This window comes from Agelaius phoeniceus, chromosome 31, assembly GCF_051311805.1.
Source record: "Agelaius phoeniceus isolate bAgePho1 chromosome 31, bAgePho1.hap1, whole genome shotgun sequence".
Classification (NCBI taxonomy): domain Eukaryota; kingdom Metazoa; phylum Chordata; class Aves; order Passeriformes; family Icteridae; genus Agelaius; species Agelaius phoeniceus.
The window spans coordinates 2,531,234-2,553,076 of NC_135295.1; the positions used below are offsets into that span (position 1 = coordinate 2,531,234).

The 21,843-nt window shown below is 57.6% G+C and overlaps 1 protein-coding gene across 4 annotated transcripts in view; it reads right to left on the reverse strand.

Annotated features, from left to right (window-relative positions):
* Positions 1–21,553, reverse strand: part of BCAN (brevican) — a 36,571-nt gene extending 15,018 nt beyond the window's left edge. The window contains exons 1-9 of one of the 4 annotated variants that reach the window (XM_054651367.2): positions 21,344–21,553; positions 11,430–11,522; positions 10,954–11,346; positions 8,721–8,895; positions 6,993–7,120; positions 5,147–5,440; positions 3,047–3,232; positions 1,254–1,370; positions 741–1,097 (exon numbers count right to left, since the gene is read on the reverse strand). In XM_054651367.2, the coding sequence (XP_054507342.2) occupies positions 741–1,097; positions 1,254–1,370; positions 3,047–3,232; positions 5,147–5,440; positions 6,993–7,120; positions 8,721–8,895; positions 10,954–11,346; positions 11,430–11,514 (1,735 nt within the window). In that variant the 5' untranslated portion in view covers positions 11,515–11,522; positions 21,344–21,553. Of the gene's footprint in view, positions 1–740; positions 1,371–2,986; positions 3,233–5,146; positions 5,441–6,992; positions 7,121–8,720; positions 8,896–10,953; positions 11,347–11,429; positions 11,523–21,343 lie in introns of all 4 variants that reach the window. The other 3 variants (XM_054651364.2, XM_077191995.1, XM_077191994.1) reach the window with 3 other exon arrangements.
* Positions 21,554–21,843: the final 290 nt, after the last annotated feature.

Below are 21,843 nucleotides of genomic sequence, written 5' to 3' on the forward strand. Positions count from 1 at the left end.
AGGGTCAGTCCTGGGGGGACATGGAGAGGGGAAAAGCAGCCCCAGCCCTCCCAGGGCAGTGCAGGGTCAGTCCTGAGGGACATGGAGGGGGAAAAGCAGCCCCAGCCCTCCCAGATTCCCCCTCCAAGGGGTCCCTTCCACCCCATTCCCGGGCAGGGCAGGGCCGGGGGCGGGGATTAGTTCGTCAGTGGGGGAGGCGCAAGGACGAAGGGAAGAGCTCGCCGAGATGCTTGTTCTACAAAGCTTTTAATTAATTCCCTTTATTAGTACCACGGTTAGTCAGAGCAGGGACTGGGGCCGCCTTTCGCTTATCGGGGCTTTTTCATGGAAACAGTCATTAAAACACTTCACAGAAGTAGAAGAGATTTAAGTGCATGCAGAGATCAGACCAATTTGTTTGACAAATATGCGCTTCTCCAGACCTGTAACCTTCCCTTACCCAGCTGAGAGAGAGACAGAGAGAGGGAGAGAGAGAGAGAGGAGACACGGACAGACAGACAGACAGACAGAGGGCAGCACAGCGTGAAGGAAAGGTGTCGGCTATCTCTAGTGCCACAGAGCGGCCAGCACGGCTGCCCCGAGGGCAAGGCTGGCACGGCAGGGACCCCGGGCCGAGCAGGCGCCCGCCCCGACGCTGGCCCGCTCGGTGGGCAGGGGCACGGCCGAGCTGGGGGTCCCTGGCACCACCACCCCAGAGGTGCCAGGACGGGGAGAGCTGAGGCCATCCCTGCGGGTCCCACCTGCTTCTCCCGGAACGGTGGCAAGGAAACCGTCCACGGTGCCAACGGAGGGATGCTCTTCCTCCTCCTCCTCCTCGTCCTCCTCCTCGGAAGGTGCGGCAGGCATCCCTCGCTGCGTGCCCGGGGCCGCTGCGGTGCTGCTGCGGGGCAGCCACGGGGTCGCTGCGGGCGAGGGCAGCCACACGGCCCCCGAGTGCTCCTCGCCGTCCTCGTGTGGGGGCGCGGGGGGCAGCGGGGACACCCCGGGGCTCTCCCCGACATCTCCGGAGAGCTCGGCGTCCTCAGCCCCAGAAAAGGGGGTGCTGGTCCCGCCGGACTTGTGCCCGCGGCGGGAGCTTCCAGCGCCTTCTCGGCTCTCTGTCGAGGCGGCAGAAGCGGCACCGGTTGGCGATGGCGCTCGGTGCCCGGGTGGCCCGGGGCTGGCAGGGCCGCCCGGCCGCCCCAAGGCGCCCCGTGGAGGCTCCGGGAGCGCTGTGGGCGGACGAGGAAAGCCCTCGGGAGGCTCCGTGTCACCTGCTGGGGCACCGGTGGGTCCCTCCGGCTCCGTGGGCTGGCCGCGGTGCCGCCCTCCGGCCGGGCTCTCCGCCACTGCGCTGCCAGCTCTGCCCGGGGCTGCTCCGTGCGGCTCCTCTGCAAAGGGCAAGGCGGAAAGGCAGTGAGGGCCGGGAGCCAGGCAGGGCACTGCGGGCACTGCCAGCTCTGCCCACCCTGCGGGCACTGCGGGCACTGCCAGCTCTGCCCACCGTGCGGGCACTGCCCACCGTGCGGGCACTGCGGGCACTGCCAGCCTGCCCACCCTGCGGGCACTGCCAGCTATGCCCATCCTGCGGGCACTGCGGGCACTGCCAGCCTGCCCACCCTGCGGGCACTGCCAGGCAGGACACCCTGCGGGCACTGCGGGCACTGCCAGGCTGCCCACCCTGCGGGCACTGCGGGCACTGCCAGCTATGCCCACCCTGCGGGCACTGCGGGCACTGCCAGCCTGCCCATCCTGCGGGCACTGCCAGGCTGCCCATCCTGCGGGCACTGCGGGCACTGCCAGGCTGCCCATCCTGCGGGCACTGCCAGCTCTGCCCACTCTGCGGGCACTGCCCATCTTGCGGGCACTGCCAGCCAGAGCACAGGGCTGCGGGCACTGCCAGCTCTGCCCACCCTGCGGGCACTGCCCATCCTGCGGGCACTGCCCACTCTAAGGGCACTGCCAGGCTGCCCATCCTGCGGGCATCGCCAGCTCTGCCCACTCTGCGGGCACTGCAGGCACTGCCAGGCTGCCCATCCTGCGGGCACTGCCAGCTCTGCCCACTCTGCGGGCACTGCCCATCTTGCGGGCACTGCCAGCCAGAGCACAGGGCTGCGGGCACTGCCAGCGCTGCCCATCCTGCGGGCACTGCCCACCCTGTGGGCACTGCAAGTTCTGCCCATCCCGCGGGCACTGCCAGCTCTGCCCACCCTGCCGGCACTGCCGGCTCTGCTCACCGTGCGGGCACTGCCAGCCCTGCCCATCCTTCCGGCTCTGCCCACCCTGCGGGCACTGCCCATCCCGCGGGCACTGCCCACCCTGCGGGCACTGCCAGCTCTGCCCATCCTGCCCGCTCTGCTCACCCTGCGGGCACTGCCAGCTCTGCCCATCCTGCCGGCACTGCCCATCCTGCAGGCACTGCCCATCCTGCCGGCACTGCCCATCCTGCGGGCACTGCCCACCCTGCGGGCACTGCCAGCTCTGCCCATCCTGCCAGCACTGCCCACCCTGCGGGCTCTGCCCACCCGCTCGCACAAAGCCGTGCGCGGAGATGGGAGTGGCCCCGAGCCCGTGTGACGCTGTCCCCTCCGCAGGGCGCGGCTGCCCGAGCTCAGCCCGAGCTCAGGCCCTCACCGCTGCCCCTCGCCTCGTGTCCCTCCAGCTGCCAGCTCCCTCCTGCAGCTCCCGGTGCTGCCAAAACCCGCTCCAGCACTGGCCCTGCATGCTGGGACACGCAGCTGTCCCTTTGTCCCTGCACTGCCCTACACCAACACTCCGGTGCCCCGGCCCTGGGGGAAGGCCGGGGACAGCTGGGGTGACCTGGGCACCCTCAGGTGCCTCCGTTCTGTGGCTGCTCTCTGTGCCCCAGCCCTGGCCCCACCGAGCAGCGAGGGACAGTCCCCACTGTCCCCCGTGCTCCTGGGCAGGGATGAGCTCCCCAGCTGAAACGGGACCTGCCTCGGGGCTGGCCAGGGCTGTGGGGAAGGGGAGGCAGGGATGGGGTGACCTGAGGACACAGAGGTAGCTAGTGGCCCCAGGGTGTCTTCAGGGGTCTGGCTTGGCTTGCCCAGGTCAGGGTCCTCAAAGAGGGGGACGGCGTAAATGGCCCCTCGCGACTCGAGCTCCACGGGCGCTCGGGGCAGCTGCAGCTCCTCCAGCTTTTCTGCCACTGTGACAATCTCCTGGAGGAGATTCTCCTCGGGCTCTTGGCCTTGGTATTTTCCTGCAGCCTCAGGGAAAGAGTTTGTCCCTTCTGTGGGCAGAAAGAAAGTGGGATATTACTGCCCTGTCCTGGCTCCGCAGCGCTCAGAGATGAGCTCACCCCATAGCAGGCCTGGAGCCTTGGCACCCCAGCAGGGAGCCAGCTCTCCTCAGCCTCCCCTTCCCCTCCTAGATGGGGTCAGCAGGGGGAGGATCAGGCCCTCCCAGGCAGTGCCAGCAGCCCCAGCAGGAGCCGTGGGGCTCAGCAGCACATGGTGGGGCCAGATCCTGAACCCTGCCCTGCCCTCCCTGTGGGGATCCTCCTCTACACCCCCCTCCCCACCCCGGGGAGAGCAGACATGCATGGGGGGTTAGTGGGTTACAGGGCTTGTGGAGTCATGGCACGGGGCAATCCTGCCTAACCCAAGCTTTCCCTGCTGACAGATGGGGAAACTGAGGCCCAGAGATGCTCAGCATCCCCACACTGTGAGCCCCCACGGCCCTGAGCAGACACACAGAGATGTGGGGTCAGGCAGGAGGAGTGGAGGGACAGCTCTGCCTCCTTCTGTGCCCGTTATCCCTGCCAGCCTGTGTCCTGCCTCACTGCTCACCTTGCTGCTCCCCACAGGTCTCCTTGCATCACCCCAAACCAGCCTGGCAGGCTGTGCCCCACAGCCCCAGGGCCCCAGGAGTGATCCCAGGATGAACCCTCCTGGAGCTGTGCCCACAGAGCCCATGCAGAGTGATGGTGCCATGCAGGACACCCCTGGTCTGTCACAGTGAACTGGCACCAAGCACTGAGGACATGCAGGGCCTCCCTCCTCTGCCACAGCCTCTCAGCATGCACTGAGAGAGCATCCCTGCTGTACTGAGAGGGGTCAGCATGCACTGCTGGGACCCTCAGAGCATCCCTGCAGTACTGAAAGGGGTCAGCATGCAATTCTGGGACCCTCAGAGTATCCCTGTCCTACTGAGAGCTGTCAGCACACAGTGTCAGGACTGTGCAGAGCATCCCTGCCCTACTGAGAGGGGTCAGCATGCAATTCTAGGACCCCCAGAGCATCCCTGCCCTACTGAGAGGGGTCAGCACACAGTGTCAGGACCCTGCAGAGCATCCCTGCTGTACTGAGAGGGGTCAGCATGCAATTCTGGGACCCTTAGAGCATCCCTGCCCTACTGAGAGCTGTCAGCATGCACTGCTGGAGCCATGCAGAGCATCCCTGCTGTACTGAGAGGGGTCAGCATGCACCCTCAGAGCATCCCTGCAGTATTGAGAGCTGTCAGCACACAGTGTCAGGACCCTGCAGAGCATCCCTGCCCTACTGAGAGGGGTCAGCAGGTAATTCTGGGACCCTTAGAGCATCCCTACCCTACTGAGAGCTGTCAGCCTGCACTGCTGGAGCCATGCAGAGCATTCCTGCAATATTGAGAGCTGTCAGCATGTAGTGTCAAGACCCTGCAGAACATCCCTGCTGTTCTGAGAAGTGTCAGCATGCACTGCTGGGACCCTCAGAGCATCCCTGCCCTATGGAGAGGGGTCAGCATGCACTGCTGGGACCCTGCAGAACATCCCTGCCCTACTGAGAAGGGTCAGCACACAGTGTCAGGGCCGTGCAGAGCATCCCTGCCCTACTGAGAGGGGTCAGCATGCACTGCTGGAGCCATGCAGAGCATTCCTGCAATATTGAGAGCTGTCAGCATGTAGTGTCAGGGCCGTGCAGAGCATCGAGGTGTCAGCATGCAGTGTCAGGACATGCAGGTTACGCCTCCCCTCTCAGCTCTACCGGCATGCAGGGCATCCCTGTCCTAGCACAGCAGCTTCAGCCGGTACCAAAGAGCCCAGCCCTGCCCCGACAGCACAGCCCCAGCACCGAGAGCACCCAGGCATCCCAGCACAGCCCCGGCACATGCACCCCAACCCGGGGGCTTCCCGGAGCCTCCCAGCGGTCGCTGCCGCCCAGTTTACCTCGGAAGCAGTACGCATCGTATCTGCTCTGGGCATCGGGGAATCCCGTCTGGTTTCGGAAGAGGAAGATGGTTTTGACGCCGGGCAGGGCCCCTCCGCAGCGCTCCCGGGGGGTGACGATGGGGTAGCGGACGCTGCCGTCCGCCAGCCAGCCGGGGCTGCAGGCGTCCAGCCCCGCGTTCCAGGCTGCGTACAGCTGGCCCGGGCTCGCCAGCTCCGCACCCAGCGCCCGGCAGCGCTGCGCAGCCTCCTCCAGAGTGAACCGGGCCGGGGATGTCTCCAGAAAGATCTCACCTGAGGAGAGAGGAGGGAGGTGGGAGTCAGAGATGGGGAGGGGGATGAGGGAGGAGGGAGCGCCCTCACCTCGTGTGCTCTCGGCAGGAGCCCAGGAGCCGGAGATGGAGGCTGAGGTGTGGAGGGATGCTGGGGGCTGGAGGAGGGCTGCATCCCTGCCTGCATCCCTGCCTGCATCCCTGAGTGCTTCTCTGCATCCCTGCCTGCATCCCTGCCTGCATCCTTGCATCACTGCCTGCTTCCCTGCATCCCTGCCTGCTTCCCTGCATCCCTGCCTGCATCCCTGCCTCCATCCCTGCCTCCATCCCTGCCTTCCTGAGTGCATCCCTGCATTCCTGCCTGCATCCCTGCCTCCATCCCTGCATCCCTGCCTGCATCCCTGCATCCCTGCCTTCCTGAGCACTTCCTTGCCTGCATCCTTGAGTGATTCCCTGCCTGCATCCCTGCATTCCCTGCATCCTTGCTTTCCTGAGTGCATCCCTGCCTGCCTTCCTGCATCCCTGAGTGCATCCCTGCCTGCATCCCTGCCTTCCTGAGTGCATCCCTGCCTGCATCCCTGCCTTCCTGAGTGCATCCCTGCCTGCATCCCTGCCTTCCTGAGTGCATCCCTGCCTGCATCCCTGCCTTCCTGAGCACTTCCTTGCCTGCATCCTTGAGTGATTCCCTGCCTGCATCCTTGCTTTCCTGAGTGCATCCCTGCCTTCCTGCCTGCATCTCTGCCTGCATCCTTGCATCCCTGCCTGCTTTCCTGCCTGCTTCCCTGCCTTCCTGAGTGCTTCCCTGCCTGCATCCCTGAGTGCCTCCCTGCCTGCTTCCCTGCCTTTCTGCCCACATCCCTGCCTGCATCTGTGCCCTCCTGCCTGCACCCCTGCCTGCTTCCCTGCCTGCTGCATCCCTGCATCCCTGCCCATGCACAGAAAGCCACGGTGCAGGCACGTTTGGAGCTCTCATGCCACACGGGATCGATTCCTGCCCTTGCAAACAGAGCTGAGACTTTGAAGCGCCCCTGAACGGGACTGCAGAGGAGCAGGTCCATGCCCTGACTGAGCAATCCACGTGTGGGACATGTCTGAGGACACCTGGAAGCCCAGTGAGCACCGTGGTGAGGCTCCACGTTCAGGAGGGCTGGGGACCACTGCCCCAAGGCACATCATGTACCAAGCCCACAGCTGCCCCTGCCTCCCTGTCCCTCACCCCTGGCACCACCAACTGACCCCACAGCAGCTGCCACCGCCAGTGGGGACCCCAAAAGGAGGGACCAGCCACCCCCAGGCACACAGAGCCAGGCAGGATCTGCAGCCCTGCAAAGCACAGCACCCAACCCCAGTGTGCTGCTGGTCTGGGGCACATCACTGCGGGCACAGCCCAGCCTGGGCACTGCCTGCTGCCAGGGACAGAGCCCCACACGCCACCAAAGGGAACCAGGAATGCTTTAGGAAGTGGCACAGCAGGTCCTCACACCCAAAACCAGCACCTGCAGCTGGTTCACTGGGGTTTACAACAGGTTACAGGGGCAAAAGCAGAGGAGGGCAAGAGGTGGCACCACGGGCACCTGGCAGGTCCTCAGCGTAGCAGTACACGTCATACATGTCCTCAGGGTCCACCACGCCGTAGTTCCTCACCCCGGGGAAGCCGTTCATGTCTCCATAACAGGCCTCACGGGGGGTCTGGATGGGGTACCTGGGGCAGAGAGCACAGGGGAGCTGCTGACACCCTGGGGAATGGGTGGGAGCAGGGCCAAGGTGTTACAGCCAAACAAAGTCAGAGGGAGCAGTGCCAAGATGTTACAGCCAAACAAACTCCAAGGGAGCACACACAGAGGTGTTACAACCAAACAAACACTCAGGGAGCACACACAGATGTGTTACAACCAAACAAACCCAAAGGGAGCACGCACAGAGGTCTTGCAACCAAACAAACTCAGAGGGAGCACACGCAGAGGTGTTAAAACCAAACAAACACTGAAGGAGCACACACAGAAGTCTTTCAACCAAACCAACACTGAGGGAGCACACACAGATGTGTTACAGCCAAACAAACTTGGAGGGGGCACACACAGATGTTTACAACCAAACAAACCTAAAGGGAGCAAACACACAGGCGTTTCAACCAAACTAACTCCAAGGGAGCACACACAGAGGTGTTACAACCAAATAAACTCCGAGGGAGCACACACAGAGGTCTTGCAACCAAACAAACCCAAAGGGAGCACACACAGAGGTCTTGCAACCAAACAAACCCAAAGGGAGCACACACAGAGGTGTTACAACCAAACAGCCTTGGAGGAAGCACACACAGATGTGTTACAACCAAACAAACTCCAAGGGAGCATAAACAGAGGTTTTACAACCAGACAAACTCCAAGGGAACACAGCAGAAGAGCACTGATAATGGGAATTACAACAGTTTATAAAGGGGGGCCGTCCAGGGGAGGAGACTGCCTGCCAACCAATCAGAGGCCAGCAAGGAGGACCATGGGTGTCACAGATATATTTTATGACAAATCCTTTCACTGGGATTTTTTCTCTTGAGAAGCTGAGAAGCTTCAGAGGAAAAGAAAAACAATAATTGTCTGCTGCTGTGGAATGCAACAGGTGCATCTTTCATTGGTCTCGTGGTTGTTTTTAATTAATGGCCAATCACAGTCCAGCTGTCTCGGACTCTCTGCTCAGTCACAAGATTTTATCATCATTCCTTTCTATTCCTTGCTAGCCTTCTGATGAAATCCTTTCTTCTATTCTTTCAGTATAGTTTTAATCTATCCTTTTAATATAATATATATCATAAAATAATAAATCAGCCTTCTGAAACATGGAGTCAGATCCTCATCTCTTCCCTTGTCCTGGGACCCCTGTGAACACCATCACACATGGGGTGGGTTCACATCAACCTAACACCAAAGAGGAGGAAGGAGGGAGGAGTGAATACATAGCTGGCAAATGGGTGAAGGGAATCAGCATAACTGAACAGCATAACTGACATAGAACTTTGTGGCTAAAGGGGTGTAAAGAGCTATAACTGACAAGCTGCAGGGGCTGGGTTTAGAGGATTGACAGGGGAGATTTTTGGAAACATGGGAGGGGTGGAGGAGATTGACATAAGGAAAGGCAGGAAAATATGGGGTAAACAACTCGGGGAAGAATCATTTGGGAAACCGAACAGCGGGGTATGGAACAAACTGTTTTTCTACCATAAAGAAATCTAACACATTACAAATGAAACAATTAAAACCCAAAAGCAAACCACAACAGGGCGAGGCCCCGGGCTCAGGGATGCCCACCTGACGGTCTGGTCGGCGATCCAGCCGGCGTCGCACTGCTCGTAGCCCCCCAGGTAGGCGGCGTAGAGCTGCTCGGGGGTGGCAATGCTGGCACCGATCCTGGCACAAGCCTCCTGCGCCTCAGAGAAGGTGTAGGCATAGCGCATGGAGCCCTCCCGGTAGTGGAACACCACCCCTGCGGGCACACGCGGCCGTGGGCGAGGGGCTTCACAGCACCCACCCACCCCAAATGCACCCAGGGTGTGGCCACTGATCTCTTCACAGAGACAGCCTTCCCAGGATTTCCCCTGGGGAAGGCAGCAAGAGAGCTTAGAGAAGGGAATGAAAACAAATCTTAGCTCTACTTGATGCTCCTGTTGTTTGGCACGTGTGGAATGTGTTATGGGGATTGTGTACAGGAAGGGGTTTGTTAATTGGACACTGGTGGTGGTTGTTTGGATTGATTGACCAATTAGGTCAAAGCTGTGTCATGATTGTTGGAAAAGGGTCACAGGTTTTTCATTAGTATTAGTATTAGTATAGTATAGCTCGAGTGTAGTATAATATAGTTATAATAGCTTATAAAGCAATTAGTTATTAAACTAATTGCTTAATAAAGCAATTCTTTAATAAACTAATAAAGTTTATTATAAAGCTTATAGTATAGTATAATATAGTTTGAGTATAGTATAATACAGTTATAATAGCTTATAAAGCAATTAGTTAATAAACAATTGCTTAATAAATCAATTCTTTAATAAACTAATAAAATAATTGCTTATAAAGCAATTATTTGATAAACTAATAAAGTTTATTATAAAGCTTCTAGTATAGTATGGTATAGTTTGAGTGTGGTATAATGTAGTTATAATAGCTTAGAAAGCAATTAGTTAATAAACTAATTACATAATGAACTATTATAAAGCAAGTACTTAATAAACAATTGCTTAATAAAGCAATTCTTTAATAAACTAATAAAATAATTGCTTATAAAGCAATTCTTTAATAAACTAATAAAGTTTATTATAAAGCGTATAAGTTTATTATAAAGCGTATAGTATAGTATGGTATGGTATGGTTTGAGTGTGGTATGATATAGTTATAATAGCTTATAAAGCAATTAGTTAATAAACTAATTGTGTAATAAACCAATATAAAGCAATTAGTTAATAAAAATTGCTTAATAGAGCAATTCTTTAATAAACTAATAAAGTTTATTATAAAGCTTATAGTATAGTATAGTTTGAGTGTGGTATAATATAGTTATAATAGCTTATAAAGCAATTAGTTAATAAGCTAATTACATAATGAACTATTATAAAGCAAGTACTTAATAAACAATTGCTTAATAAAGCAATTCTTTAATAAACTAATAAAGTTTATTATAAAGCTTATAGTATAGTATAGCATAGTATAGTATAATATAGTTTGAGTATTGTATAATACAGTTATTGCTTAATAAATCAATTCTTTAATAAACTAATAAAGATTATTATAAAGCTTATAGTATAGCATAGTTTGAGTGTAGTATAATATAGTTATAATAGCTTATAAAGCAAGTACTTAATAAACTAATTACTATTAAACTAATTATAATAATAAACTATTATAAAGCAAGTACTTAATAAACAATTGCTTAATAAAGCAATTCTTTAGTAAACTAATAAAATAATAGCTTATAAAGCAATTAGTTAATAAACAATTGCTTAATAAAGCAATTATCTAATAAATGAATAAACAAATAAATGAATTGCTTATAAAGCAATTAGTTAATAAATAATTGCTTAATAAAGCAATTATTTAGTAAACTAATAAAATAATAGCTTATAAAGCAATTAGTTAATAAACAATTGCTTAATAAAGCAATTATTTAATAAATGAATAAACAAATAAACTAATTGCTTATAAAGCAATTAGTTAATAAACAATTGCTTAACAAAACAATTCTCTAATAAATGAATAAACTAATTGCTTATAAAGCAATTAGTTAATAAACAATTGCTTAATAAAACAACTCTCTAATAAATGAATAGTTAATATAATGTAATAAAATAATATAATAAAATAATTGTTAATAAACAATTGCTTAATAAAACAATTAATTAAGCTTGATAAAGCCTCCTGAAATCTCTAGAGTCATTGCACCTTATTCCCCTGCTGGGGGTCATCCTGCCGCACTGCCAGGGCAGCGTTGGCCGAGCCAGGAGAGGGCCCCAAGCTGCCCTGAATGCCACCTCTGGCCAGCCTGAGGTACCTTTGACTTTGACGTGGAGGATGTCGTGGCCGTCCTCGATGCCGTGCTGCACGTCGCAGCGGTAGATGCCCGAGTCGTTGGGGCGCAGCTCGGTGAGCAGCAGCGAGGCGTTGGTGTAGCGCTGGTGGAAGATGGGCAGCGAGGCGCGCAGCCGATAGTCCTCGCTCACCTTCACCCTGTCCCCACGAGCCACCAGGATCTCCAGCTCCCTGCCCTCAGAGATGAAGGTCCACTTCACCCGGGGCGTGCCCAGCACGGCGCGGCGCCCGCCGGGGCTGGCGGTGGGCTGGGGGCCAAGGTAGGTGATGAGGCAGGGGATGGTGACGTCGCCTGCCAGCACGGCCTCCAGGGCTGGGTGCCGTGGCATGGACACCTGCAGAGCCTTGGGGTCCTCTGGGTGGGAGAGGAGAGGAGATGTGAGCAGGGTTGGGGTCCCCTGAGATCACCACTAGAGCACCAATGGGGTGCTGAGTTACCTGTGACATCTCCAGGGCCAAACACCTCCGGGCGCGCCGTGGGGACAAACAGCCAGAGCAGCAGCAGGGGGAGGGCTGGGGCCATGCTCTGCCCTGTAAGGGGGAAGAGAAAACCACCAGCTGTGCTCAGAATCCATAAAAGCACCAAAAATCTCCCGTCCCTGCAGCAGGGGAAGAGGCTGGGGAGATCCTGAGGGGGAATGGGGTGATGGATGTGGCATTGGGGCACAGGGGGAGGGGAAGGGAAGGGAAGGGAAGGGAAGGGAAGGGAAGGGAAGGGAAGGGAAGGGAAGGGAAGGGAAGGGAAGGGAAGGTGCCCTGGCTCACAAGAGGAAGAAGACAGCATGAGCAACCAGGAGCATTGGCTGGGAGCCACTGGGTGCCATCCAGCCCCTCTGACCTTCCCTGGGGACAGCAGAGTCCAGCCTGGCCTGCAGAGCACAGGTGGTGCCAGCCCAAGGCCTGGCTGCAGCGGGCAGGGAGGCAATGCCAGACCCAGGGCCCTGTGCCCGTGGTGCCACCGTGAGAAAGCTCAGGGAGGGTTTGGTGAGGAAGGAGGCGCTGGGGGAGCTCAGGGAGCAGGCAGGGCACGCTGCAGGTGTGTAGGGGACACAGGATGGGTAAATGAAGGTAATGTAGAATGTAATCTTATCCCCAAGTGAGCTGCAGCTGGACCCTATTACTAAAGATTAGGAGCAGGCTGGATGATAACAGGCAACACCTGTAGCCAATAAGAACCAGTGGCATAAAAGAGTGGAGTGGTGGCAAGGGGAGTCAGAGGACCAAGAACAGTCAGTGCTTAGAGGAGCTGCCTATAAAAAACATCGAGGAGGTCTGAAACTCTGAGGGCATGGAGCCCTTGCACCACAATGATAAAAGAACTCTTGAGATATAAGACAACATATAATGATAATAAACCTGTTGTAGTGTGTAAGACAACATGTGTGTGTGTGTGTGCATGTCTGCCCTGCCAGGGGGGCTCGAGCAGGGAGCTGGGGACAGCCCAGAGCACACACAGAGCCCGGGGCAGGGGGGAGGGAAGGAGCAGGACGGCTCCTTTGCCATTCAGCTCACGCCGGAGGCTCCCCGTGCACGGGCTGGGAAAAGCGAGGCTGCCCAAAGCAGCCTTTATGTCCCGTGCCTCCCTCAGGCTGCCTGGCACAAAGGGCTGGGCACCAGCACTGAGAGGAGAGCCCTGTGGGCAGCCCTGGCATCACCCAGCCCCGCTCTGGGGAGCAGCACAGGGGGTGATAAGGACATCCTGGGGGGCTCTGGGTGTCTGTCACAGGCATCTTTTATGGAAAATCCTTTCCTGAGGATTGTTCCTCCTGAGAAGCTGAGAGGCCTCAGGAACAACATGTCACCAATGGTTATCTGCTGCTGTGGAATGCAACAAGTAGATCTTTGATTAGACCATGTTAGTTGTTTCTAATTAATGGTCAATCACAGCCCAGCTGGCTCAGACAGAGAGTCCCAGCCACAAGCCTTTATTATTCATTCTTTCTTTTTCTATTCTTAGCCAGCCTTCTGAAGAAATCCTTTCTTCTATTCTTTTAGTATAGTTTTAATGTAATATATATCATAAAATAATAAATCAAGCCTTCTGAAACATGGAGTCAGATCCTCATCTCTTCCCTCACGCTCAGACCCCTGTGAACTCTGTCACAGGTGCCCTTGCTGAAAGGAGAGCCCAGTGGCCAGCCTTGCCTTCACCCACCCTCTCCAGGGAGCAGCACAGGGGGTGACAAGAACATCCTGGGGGGCTCTGGGTGTCCCTGCAGTCTTGCTGCTCTTCAGCTGTCCAGAGTGGAGGCTGATGCTGGGAACGTGGGGAAATGTCCCTGACCCCTCTGCAGAGGCTCCTTGGGGCTCCTCAGCCTCCCATGCCGTGGATGCATCATGCCATTGCCAGGGAACAGAGCAGCCTGAGACTCAGAGCAGGTTTGTAATTTATGAGCTCTTTGCACTGTATTGATTTCAGCAGCCTCAGGAGCAGCTCAGGCCATGGCCAGCTGCTGGCTGCAGGGACAGCCTGACATGATGCTGCCTTCTCACGTGTGTCCCTCCTCAAGCTGTGTTCCCAGAGTGTGCCCAGGGCACCACTGCTCTGGAGAGAGGCTGTGAATCCAGCCCTGGGCACTGAGTACTGTGCACACACACCCCAGCACCAATTACCATGGATGGGCGGCCCCTGGAGCCAGGGTCACACAGCCCTGGTGCTGCACACCATGGACACACGGCCCCTGGAGCCATGGTCACACAGCCCCTGGAGCCATGGATGTACATCCCTGGCACTGCACACCATGGACACACAGCCCCTGGAACCATGGTCACACAGCCCTGGCACTGCACACCATGGTCACACAGTCCCTAGAACCACAAATATACATTCTCTGGCACCACACTCCACGGGTACACAGCCCCTGGAACCAGGGTCACACAGCCCTGGCACTGCACACCGTGGTCACACAGCCCCTGGCACCATGGATGTACATCCCTGGCACCACACACCATGGGTGCACAGCCCCTGGAGCCATAGATGTACAGCCCTGGCAGCACATACCACAGATGGGCAGCCCCTGGAATCATGGTCATACAGCCCTGGCACCACACACTGTGGATGTACAACCCCTGGAACCATGGATGTACAACCCTGGCAGCTCACACCATGGATGTGCAGTCCCTGGAGCCATGGTCACACAGCCCTGGCAGCACACACCGTGGATGTAAAATCCTTGGAAGCACAAATATACAACCCTGGCACCACACACGATGGACACACAGCCCCTGGCACCATGGATGTACATCCCTGGCACCACACACTATGGGTACACAACCCCTGGAGCCATGATCACACAGCCCTGGCACTGCACACCATGGGTACACAGCCCCTGGAACCCTGGCAGCACAACACTGTGGATATACAGCCCCTGGAACCATGAATGTACAACCCTGGCACACACACCATGGGTACACAGCCCCTGGCACCATGGATGTACAGCACTGGCACCACACACCACGGGCACACAACCCCTGGAGCCATGGTCACACAGCCCTGGCAGCACACACCATGGATGTAAAATCCCTGGAAGCACAAATATACAACCCTGGCACCACACACCATGGATGTACAACCCCTGGCACCATGGATGTACATCCCTGGCACCACACACCATGGATGTACAGCCCCTAGAGCCATGGTCACACAACCCTGGCACCACACACCATGGATGTACAACCCCTGGCACCATGGATGTACATCCCTGGCACCACACACCATGGATGTACAGCCCCTAGAGCCATGGTCACACAGCCCTGGCACCACACACTGTGGGTGCAGAGCCTCTGGCAGCACATGCCATGGAGGCACGGCCCCTGGCACCATGAGTGTTCATCCCTGGCACCACAGGTAGATGTGCAGCCCCTGGCACCATGGATGTACAGCCCTGCAAGCACAGATATACAACCCTGGCACCACACACCACGGGTACACAGCCCCTGGAACCCTGGATATACAACCCTGGCAGCTCACACTATGGTCATACAACCCTGGCCCTCACACCATGGCTGTACAACCCTGGCATCATGGATATACAGCCCTGGCACCACACACCATGGATGGGCATCCCCTGGAACCATAGATATACATCCCTGGCACCACACACCACAGGTGCACAGCCTCTGGCACCACACACCATGGATGTGCATCCCTGGCACTCACACCATGGGTCCACAGCCCCTGGAACCCTGGATATACAACCCTGGCACTCACACCATGGCTGTACAACGCTGGCACCATGGATATACAGCCCTGGCACCACACACCATGGATGGGCATCCCCTGGAACCACAGATATACATCCCTGGCACCACACACCATGGACACACAGCACCTAGAACCACAAATGTACATTCCCTGGTACCACACACCATGGGTACACAGCCCCTGGCACCACACACCATGGACACACAGCACCTAGAACCACAAATATACATTCCCTGGCACCACACACCACAAGTACACAGCCCCTGGCACCACACACCATGGATGTACATCCCTGGCACCACACACCATGGATGTACACAGCCCCTGGCACCACACACCATGGATGTACACCCCTGGCACCACACACCACGGGTCCACAGCCCCTGGAACCCTGGATATACAACCCTGGCACTCACACCATGGCTGTACAACCCTGGCACCACACATCATGGATGGGCATCCCCTGGAACCACAGATATACATTCCCTGGCACCACACACCATGGGTACACAGCCCCTGGCACCACACACCATGGATGTACACCCCTGGCACCACACACCATGGATGTACACAGCCCCTGGAACCCTGGATATACAACCCTGGCAGCTCACACTATGGTCATACAACCCTGGCACCATGGATATACAGCCCTGGCACCACACACCATGGATGGGCATCCCCTGGAACCACAGATATACATCCCTGGCACCACACACCATGAACACACAGCACCTAGAACCACAAATGTACATTCCCTGGTACCACACCCCACGGGTACACAGCCCCTGGCACCACACACCACAGGTACACAGCCCCTGGAACCCTGGATATACAACCCTGGCACCACACACCATGGACACACAGCACCTAGAACCACAAATATACATTCCCTGGCACCACACACCATGGATGTACATCCCTGGCACCACACACAATGAATGTACACCCCTGGCACCACACACTATGGGTACACAGCCCCTGGCACCACACACCATGGACACACAGCACCTAGAACCACAAATATACATTCCCTGGCACCACACACCACAAGTACACAGCCTCTGGCACCACACACCACGGGTACCCAGCCCCTGGCACCACACACTATGGGTACCCAGCCCCTGGCACCACACACCATGGATGTACACAGCCCCTGGCACCCCACACCATGTATGTACACCCCTGGCACCACACACCGTGGGTACCCAGCCCCTGGCACCACACACCATGGATGTACACCCCTGGCACCCCACACCATGGATGTACACCCCTGGCACCACAGATATACATCCCTGGCACCACACACTATGGGTACCCAGCCCCTGGCACCACACACCATGGATGTACACCCCTGGCACCACACACCATGGGTACACAGCCCCTGGCACCACACCCCACGGGTGCACAGCCCACAGCACAAGGCACTGTGCATGCCCAGCTCCCAACAGCAACAAAAAGCCCCTGGCACCACATCCCACGGGCATCAACCATCCAGTGCAGACCACAGACGTCCCCTTCCCAGCAGGGGCAGCCAAAGCTGGGCTGCCCAGTGGTGCCAGGGCCGAGGCAGGAGCTTTCTGTGCTCCAGACAGATATTTTGAATGCAGCCCCATGGTTCTGTGTGAGGGACAAAACCCTCCTGCGTGGCAGCCGTGGCCAGGCTCCAGCACGGGGGCTGGTGCCACCCCCTGGGCAGCCAGGCAAGGCAGGCTTTTGTCACTGGCACCTTTTCTTCCCGTCCCCAAGGCGCCGTGGTGGCGTGGACAGCAGCCCTGAAATCCCGGGGAGGAAATCCAAGAGATAAAATTCCACAGGAATTGGGCAAGAGCAGACACATTGGAGTGTCTGCTCTCCTCCTGTGCCCATCCCTGAGTGGGTGCTGGCACTGGGAATGGGGTGTGGAAAGGGTTAAAGCCATTTTCACCCTGCCCCGATGAGCAGAGACTCTCAGACTTTGGGGTTTGGGGTTGGATTTTTGGGTTGGGTATTTTTCCTGTTTGCCACAAATGGAAAATCCTTCAACCCACAAATTCTGAGGGAAAAGCTGAGAGCAGGACTAGGGAAGTGCAGCCAAAAAATGCTGAATAATTATAATGTCAGCAACTCGTGAGGCTCAGTTGTCCCAGAGAGCTCAGGAGCTGCCGGGATCAGACAGACACACAGGCAGGCACGTGGCAGGGCCAGCTAACCTCCATTTCTGAGGGAAACCAGGTGGAAAATGGAGCTGAAATCTATTTTGGGACAGCACTGCTCCTCCTTTCTCCCCTGAGCTCGGCCCTGTTTTCAGAGCTGGCTCCTTGAACGTGGCACCTGCAGCACCTGGGGCTGCAGCACCTGGGCCAGGCCTCAGCACAGGAGCTGTGCCAGAGGATGTCCCTTTTGTCATTGGAGAGGGGGTTAGGGATGTCCCTTTTTACTGGAGAGGGGGTTATGGATGTCCCCTTTGTCATTGGAGAGGGGGTTATGGATGTCCCTTTTGTCATTGGAGAGGGGGTTGTGGAGGTCCCTTGGAGGGGTTTGTGATGTCCCTTAAAGGGGTTTGTGGATGTCCCCTTTTTATCTCCAGAGAGAGATTTGTGGAGGTCCCTTAGAGGAGTTTGTGGATGTCCCTTAAAGGGGTTTGTGGACATCCCCTTTTATCTCCAGAGAGGGGTTTGTGGATGTCCCTTAGAAGGGTTTGTGATGTCCCTTAGAAGGGGTTTGTGATGTCCCTTTTCATCTCCTGAGAGGAATTTGTGGATGTCCCTTTTTATCCCCAAAGAGGGGTTTGTGGATGTCCCTTTTTATTTCTGGAGAAGGGTTTGTGGATGTCACTTAAAGGGGTTTGTGGACGTCCCCTTTTATCCCCAAAGGGGGGTTTGTGGCTGTCCCTTAAAGGGGTTTGTGGATGTCCCTTAAAGGGGTTTGTGGATGTCCCCTTTTTATCTCTGGAGAGGAGTTTGTGATGTACCCTTTCTTCTCCAGAGAGGAGTTTGTGGAGGCCCTTTGGAGGGGTTTGTGATGTCCCTTAAAGGGGTTTGTGGATGTCCCTTAGAGGGATTTGTGGACGTCCCTTTTTATCCCCAAAGAGGGGTTTGTGGATGTCCCTTAAAGGGGTTTGTGATGTCCCTTAGAGGGATTTGTGATGTCCCTTAAAGGGGTTTGTGGATATCCCTTAGAGGGGTTTGTGATGTCCCTTAGAAGGGTTTGTGGTGTCCCTTAGAAGGGTTTGCGGTGTCCCTTTTCATCTCCAGAGGGGTTTTTCTCCCGTCCCTCCACGTGATGCTGCTCACGCCGCTCCCAAGGTGCCCTGCCAGCCCGCAGCGATCCGGAGGAGGAGGAGGGAGCAGAGCGGTGCCTTTCCAGGGATGCTCAGCTGCAGAATGAGTCAGCAGCCTCCGGCACAGCCTGGCCCCGCTCCAGCCCCATCCCCATCCCCATCCCCACCGGCAAAGGGCTCCGGACACGCCGCTGCCCCGCGGGGACCGGCACGGAGCCGCTGTCCCGTTCGCTCGTGGCTGCTCCGTGCCCGTCCCCCCGGAGCTCCAAACCCCCAGGATCCGCGCCCACCCCCGCGGGTGCGGCCACCGGAGGGGTCCCCGGGGGGGAGCGGGGCCGTGCCAGGCGGTGCCAGCCCCGGGAGTGCCCGGAGGGCTCCTGGCAGCGGAGCTGGCAGAGCTGAAAGGCCGGAAGGAGGTGGGGAGGAGGAGGGGGGGGTCCCTGCAGCTGCCAGGAGCCCGAGCCCCCCGAAGAAAGGGGCTCCTTGTGCAGGGGAGAGCGCGGGGAGGGTCCCTGGGGGGATTCAGCCCCGCACGGGGCGAGCAGAGCCCGCAGGAGCCTCCAGGGACCCACGGGCACGCGGAGCCCTGGGGGAGCGCGTGTGTCACACGCACACGTGAAAGGTTTGCACACCCAGCCCCGTGGCTGCTGGGGAAACTGAGGCACGAGGTGGGGCAGCGGTGCGGGTCCCTGATTTCAGCTCAGCCAGGAGCCAGCCCCCCTCCCAAACTCCCCCCTCCCAGCGCAACCTCAGCCCGTCTCCCAGTTTGCCCAGTCTGAAGCCATTCCCTGAAATGCAGCTCTGAAATGTCCCGCTCGGCCTCTCCCTGCCCTGCAAAAGGCTCCAGGCTGGGCACAGGGAGGATTCTCCCACCCCCTCGGGCGGCCAAGAGGAAGAGCAACAGGTTCTGAGCCAGGAGAAGTGACAGGAGCAGAGGTTCCCTGGCAGGGATGAAATGTTCCGGCTGCGGGAGGGAAAAAGGGCTGCGGGAAAATTTCCCTCTCCCCGGGACACCCCCGGCGGGTCTGGGGTTCACAGCGGGGCTGATGGGTTGGAAAAAAGCCGTGAAAATCCTGAAATATTTCACCCCTTTCCCCCTCCTGCCTCCCGCGCTGGGACACCAGCAGAGAGAGCTGGGGGAGGACAGGGAAAACCATCCCAAAATCCCAAAATCCCAAAATCCCAAAATCCCAAACCTTGGGCTCGGCCCCAGCCACCCCCCCGGACCTGGCAGCTTTGCCCCGAGCCCAGCGCAGCGACACCAACGGCAAGGAGTGGGGGGAACCTGAGCCCTGCCCGGCTCCGTGCCTCAGTTTCCCTTTGCACTGCTGCAGCCTCCTTGGGACAAGGACCAGGGACTCTGCAGGACACACGGAACACACCAGCCCCATCCTGGACCCCTGGCCCCCCTCCCAAAACGGGGTTCCTGAGGAAACAGCCCGGAAAATGCCCTTTGTGCCCAGCACCTCGGAGCCCCGCTGCTGGGCTGGGCTGGGCTCTAGGCTGGGCTCTGGGCTGGGTTTTAAGCTGGGATCTGAGCTGGGCTCCGGGCTGGCTCCGGGCTGGGATCTGAGGTGGGCTCCGGGCTCTGGGCCGGGCTCTGGGCTGGGCTCTGAGCTGGGCTCTAGGCTGGGCACTAGTCTGGGCTTTAGTCTGGGCTCTAGTCTGGGTTCTAGTCTGGGTTCTAGGCTGGGCTCTAGGCTGGGCTCTAGGCTCCTCCAGGCTGCAGCAGCCGGGCAGCACCAAACTCCTTTCTCCTTCCAAGTTGGCAGAACCCCCCCAGCCCCCGCTGTGCCCCCGGCGCTGCGGAGCCGCTCCGAGCCGCCCCCTTCAGAAACGCTGGGAGCCGAGCTCGGGAGGGACGGGGACAAGGACAAAGCTCCCCGAGCTCCCCCCGCTGCAGGGCAGGACGGGGCGAGGGGAAAAACCCGGGGAAATCTCTGGGCTGAGCCAGCTCGGCTCTCCTTTCGCTTTCTGCCCGTGCGGAGATGAAAGGCGAGACCGGGATGGAAAGCGCAGACCCCGGGGGCACCGCAAATCCGGGGGCACCTCAGATCCTGGGGCACCGCAAATCCTGGGGCACCGCAAATCCTGGGGGCACCACAAATCCTGGGGCACCGCAAATCCTGGGGGCACCACAGATCCCGGGGCACCGCAGACCCCGGGAGCACTGCAAATCCCGGGGCACCGCAGATCCCGGGGCACCGCAAATCCCGGGGGGCACCGCGGATCCTGGGGGCACCACAAATCCCGGGGCACCGCAAATCCTGGGGGTACCGCAGATCCCGGGGCACCGCAGATCCAGGGGGCACCGCGGATCCCGGGGCACCGCAGATCCAGGGGGCACCGCAGATCCTGGGGCACCGCAAAACCCGGGGGCACCGCAGGTCCTGGGGCACCGCAGATCCTGGGGCACCGCGGATCCGGGGGCACCGCAGGTCCTGGGGGCACCGCAAATCCCGGGGCACCGCAAATCCTGGGGCACCGCAAATCCCGGGGGCACCGCAAATCCCGGGGGCACCGCAAATCCCGGGGCACCGCAGATCCCGGGGCACCGCAGATCCTGGGGCACCGCAAAACCCGGGGGCACCGCAGATCCTGGGGGCACCACAGATCCTGGGGCACCGCAAATCCTGGGGGCACCGCAAAACCCGGGGGGCACCGCAAATCCTGGGGCGCCGCAGGTCCTGGGGGCACCGCGGATCCGGGGGCACCACAAATCCTGGGGGCACCACAGATCCCGGGACACCACAGATCCTGGTGGCACCGCAAATCCCGGGGCACCGCAGATCCGGGGGCACCGCGGATCCCGGGGTTCCCCGGTACCCCCAGCTCACCCGGCTCGGTCTGGGGCCGCAGCCCCGGGGTTCCCCGGTACCCCCAGCTCACCTGGCTCGGTGCGGAGCCGCTGCCCCGGCCCCGGGGCCCGGCGTGCGGCTGAGCTGCGGCTCCTCCGGGGCAGCGCGGGCAGTTCGGCGGCAGGGCTGGCACGGAGCTGCACCAGGCATAAGTGCAGGCACCGAGAAAAGAGCCTTCTCTGTGTGTGTGGTGCGTGTGTCCGTGTCCTCCACTCCGCTTTTTTTTCTTTTTTTTTTTGCTTTTTTTTCCCTTCCCCTTTCCCTCCTCCTTTTATATTTATTCCTTCCCCTAATTAAGAAGGAGGAAAAAAAAAAAAAGAAAAAGAAAAAAAAAGATACTACCGTGTTGGCAGGCTGCTCGTCCCTCCCCGTCCCTCCCTCCTGGCAGCTGGCAAAGCCCGCACGAGAGGAGGATGAGGATGGTGAGGACGATGCTCAGCCCGGTGTTAACCCGATGCAGCACAAGTGGGGGAGCAGAGGATGGGGATGTGTCCCCCCAGACCCCTCCATGGCTCGGGAATGCCCTTGGGG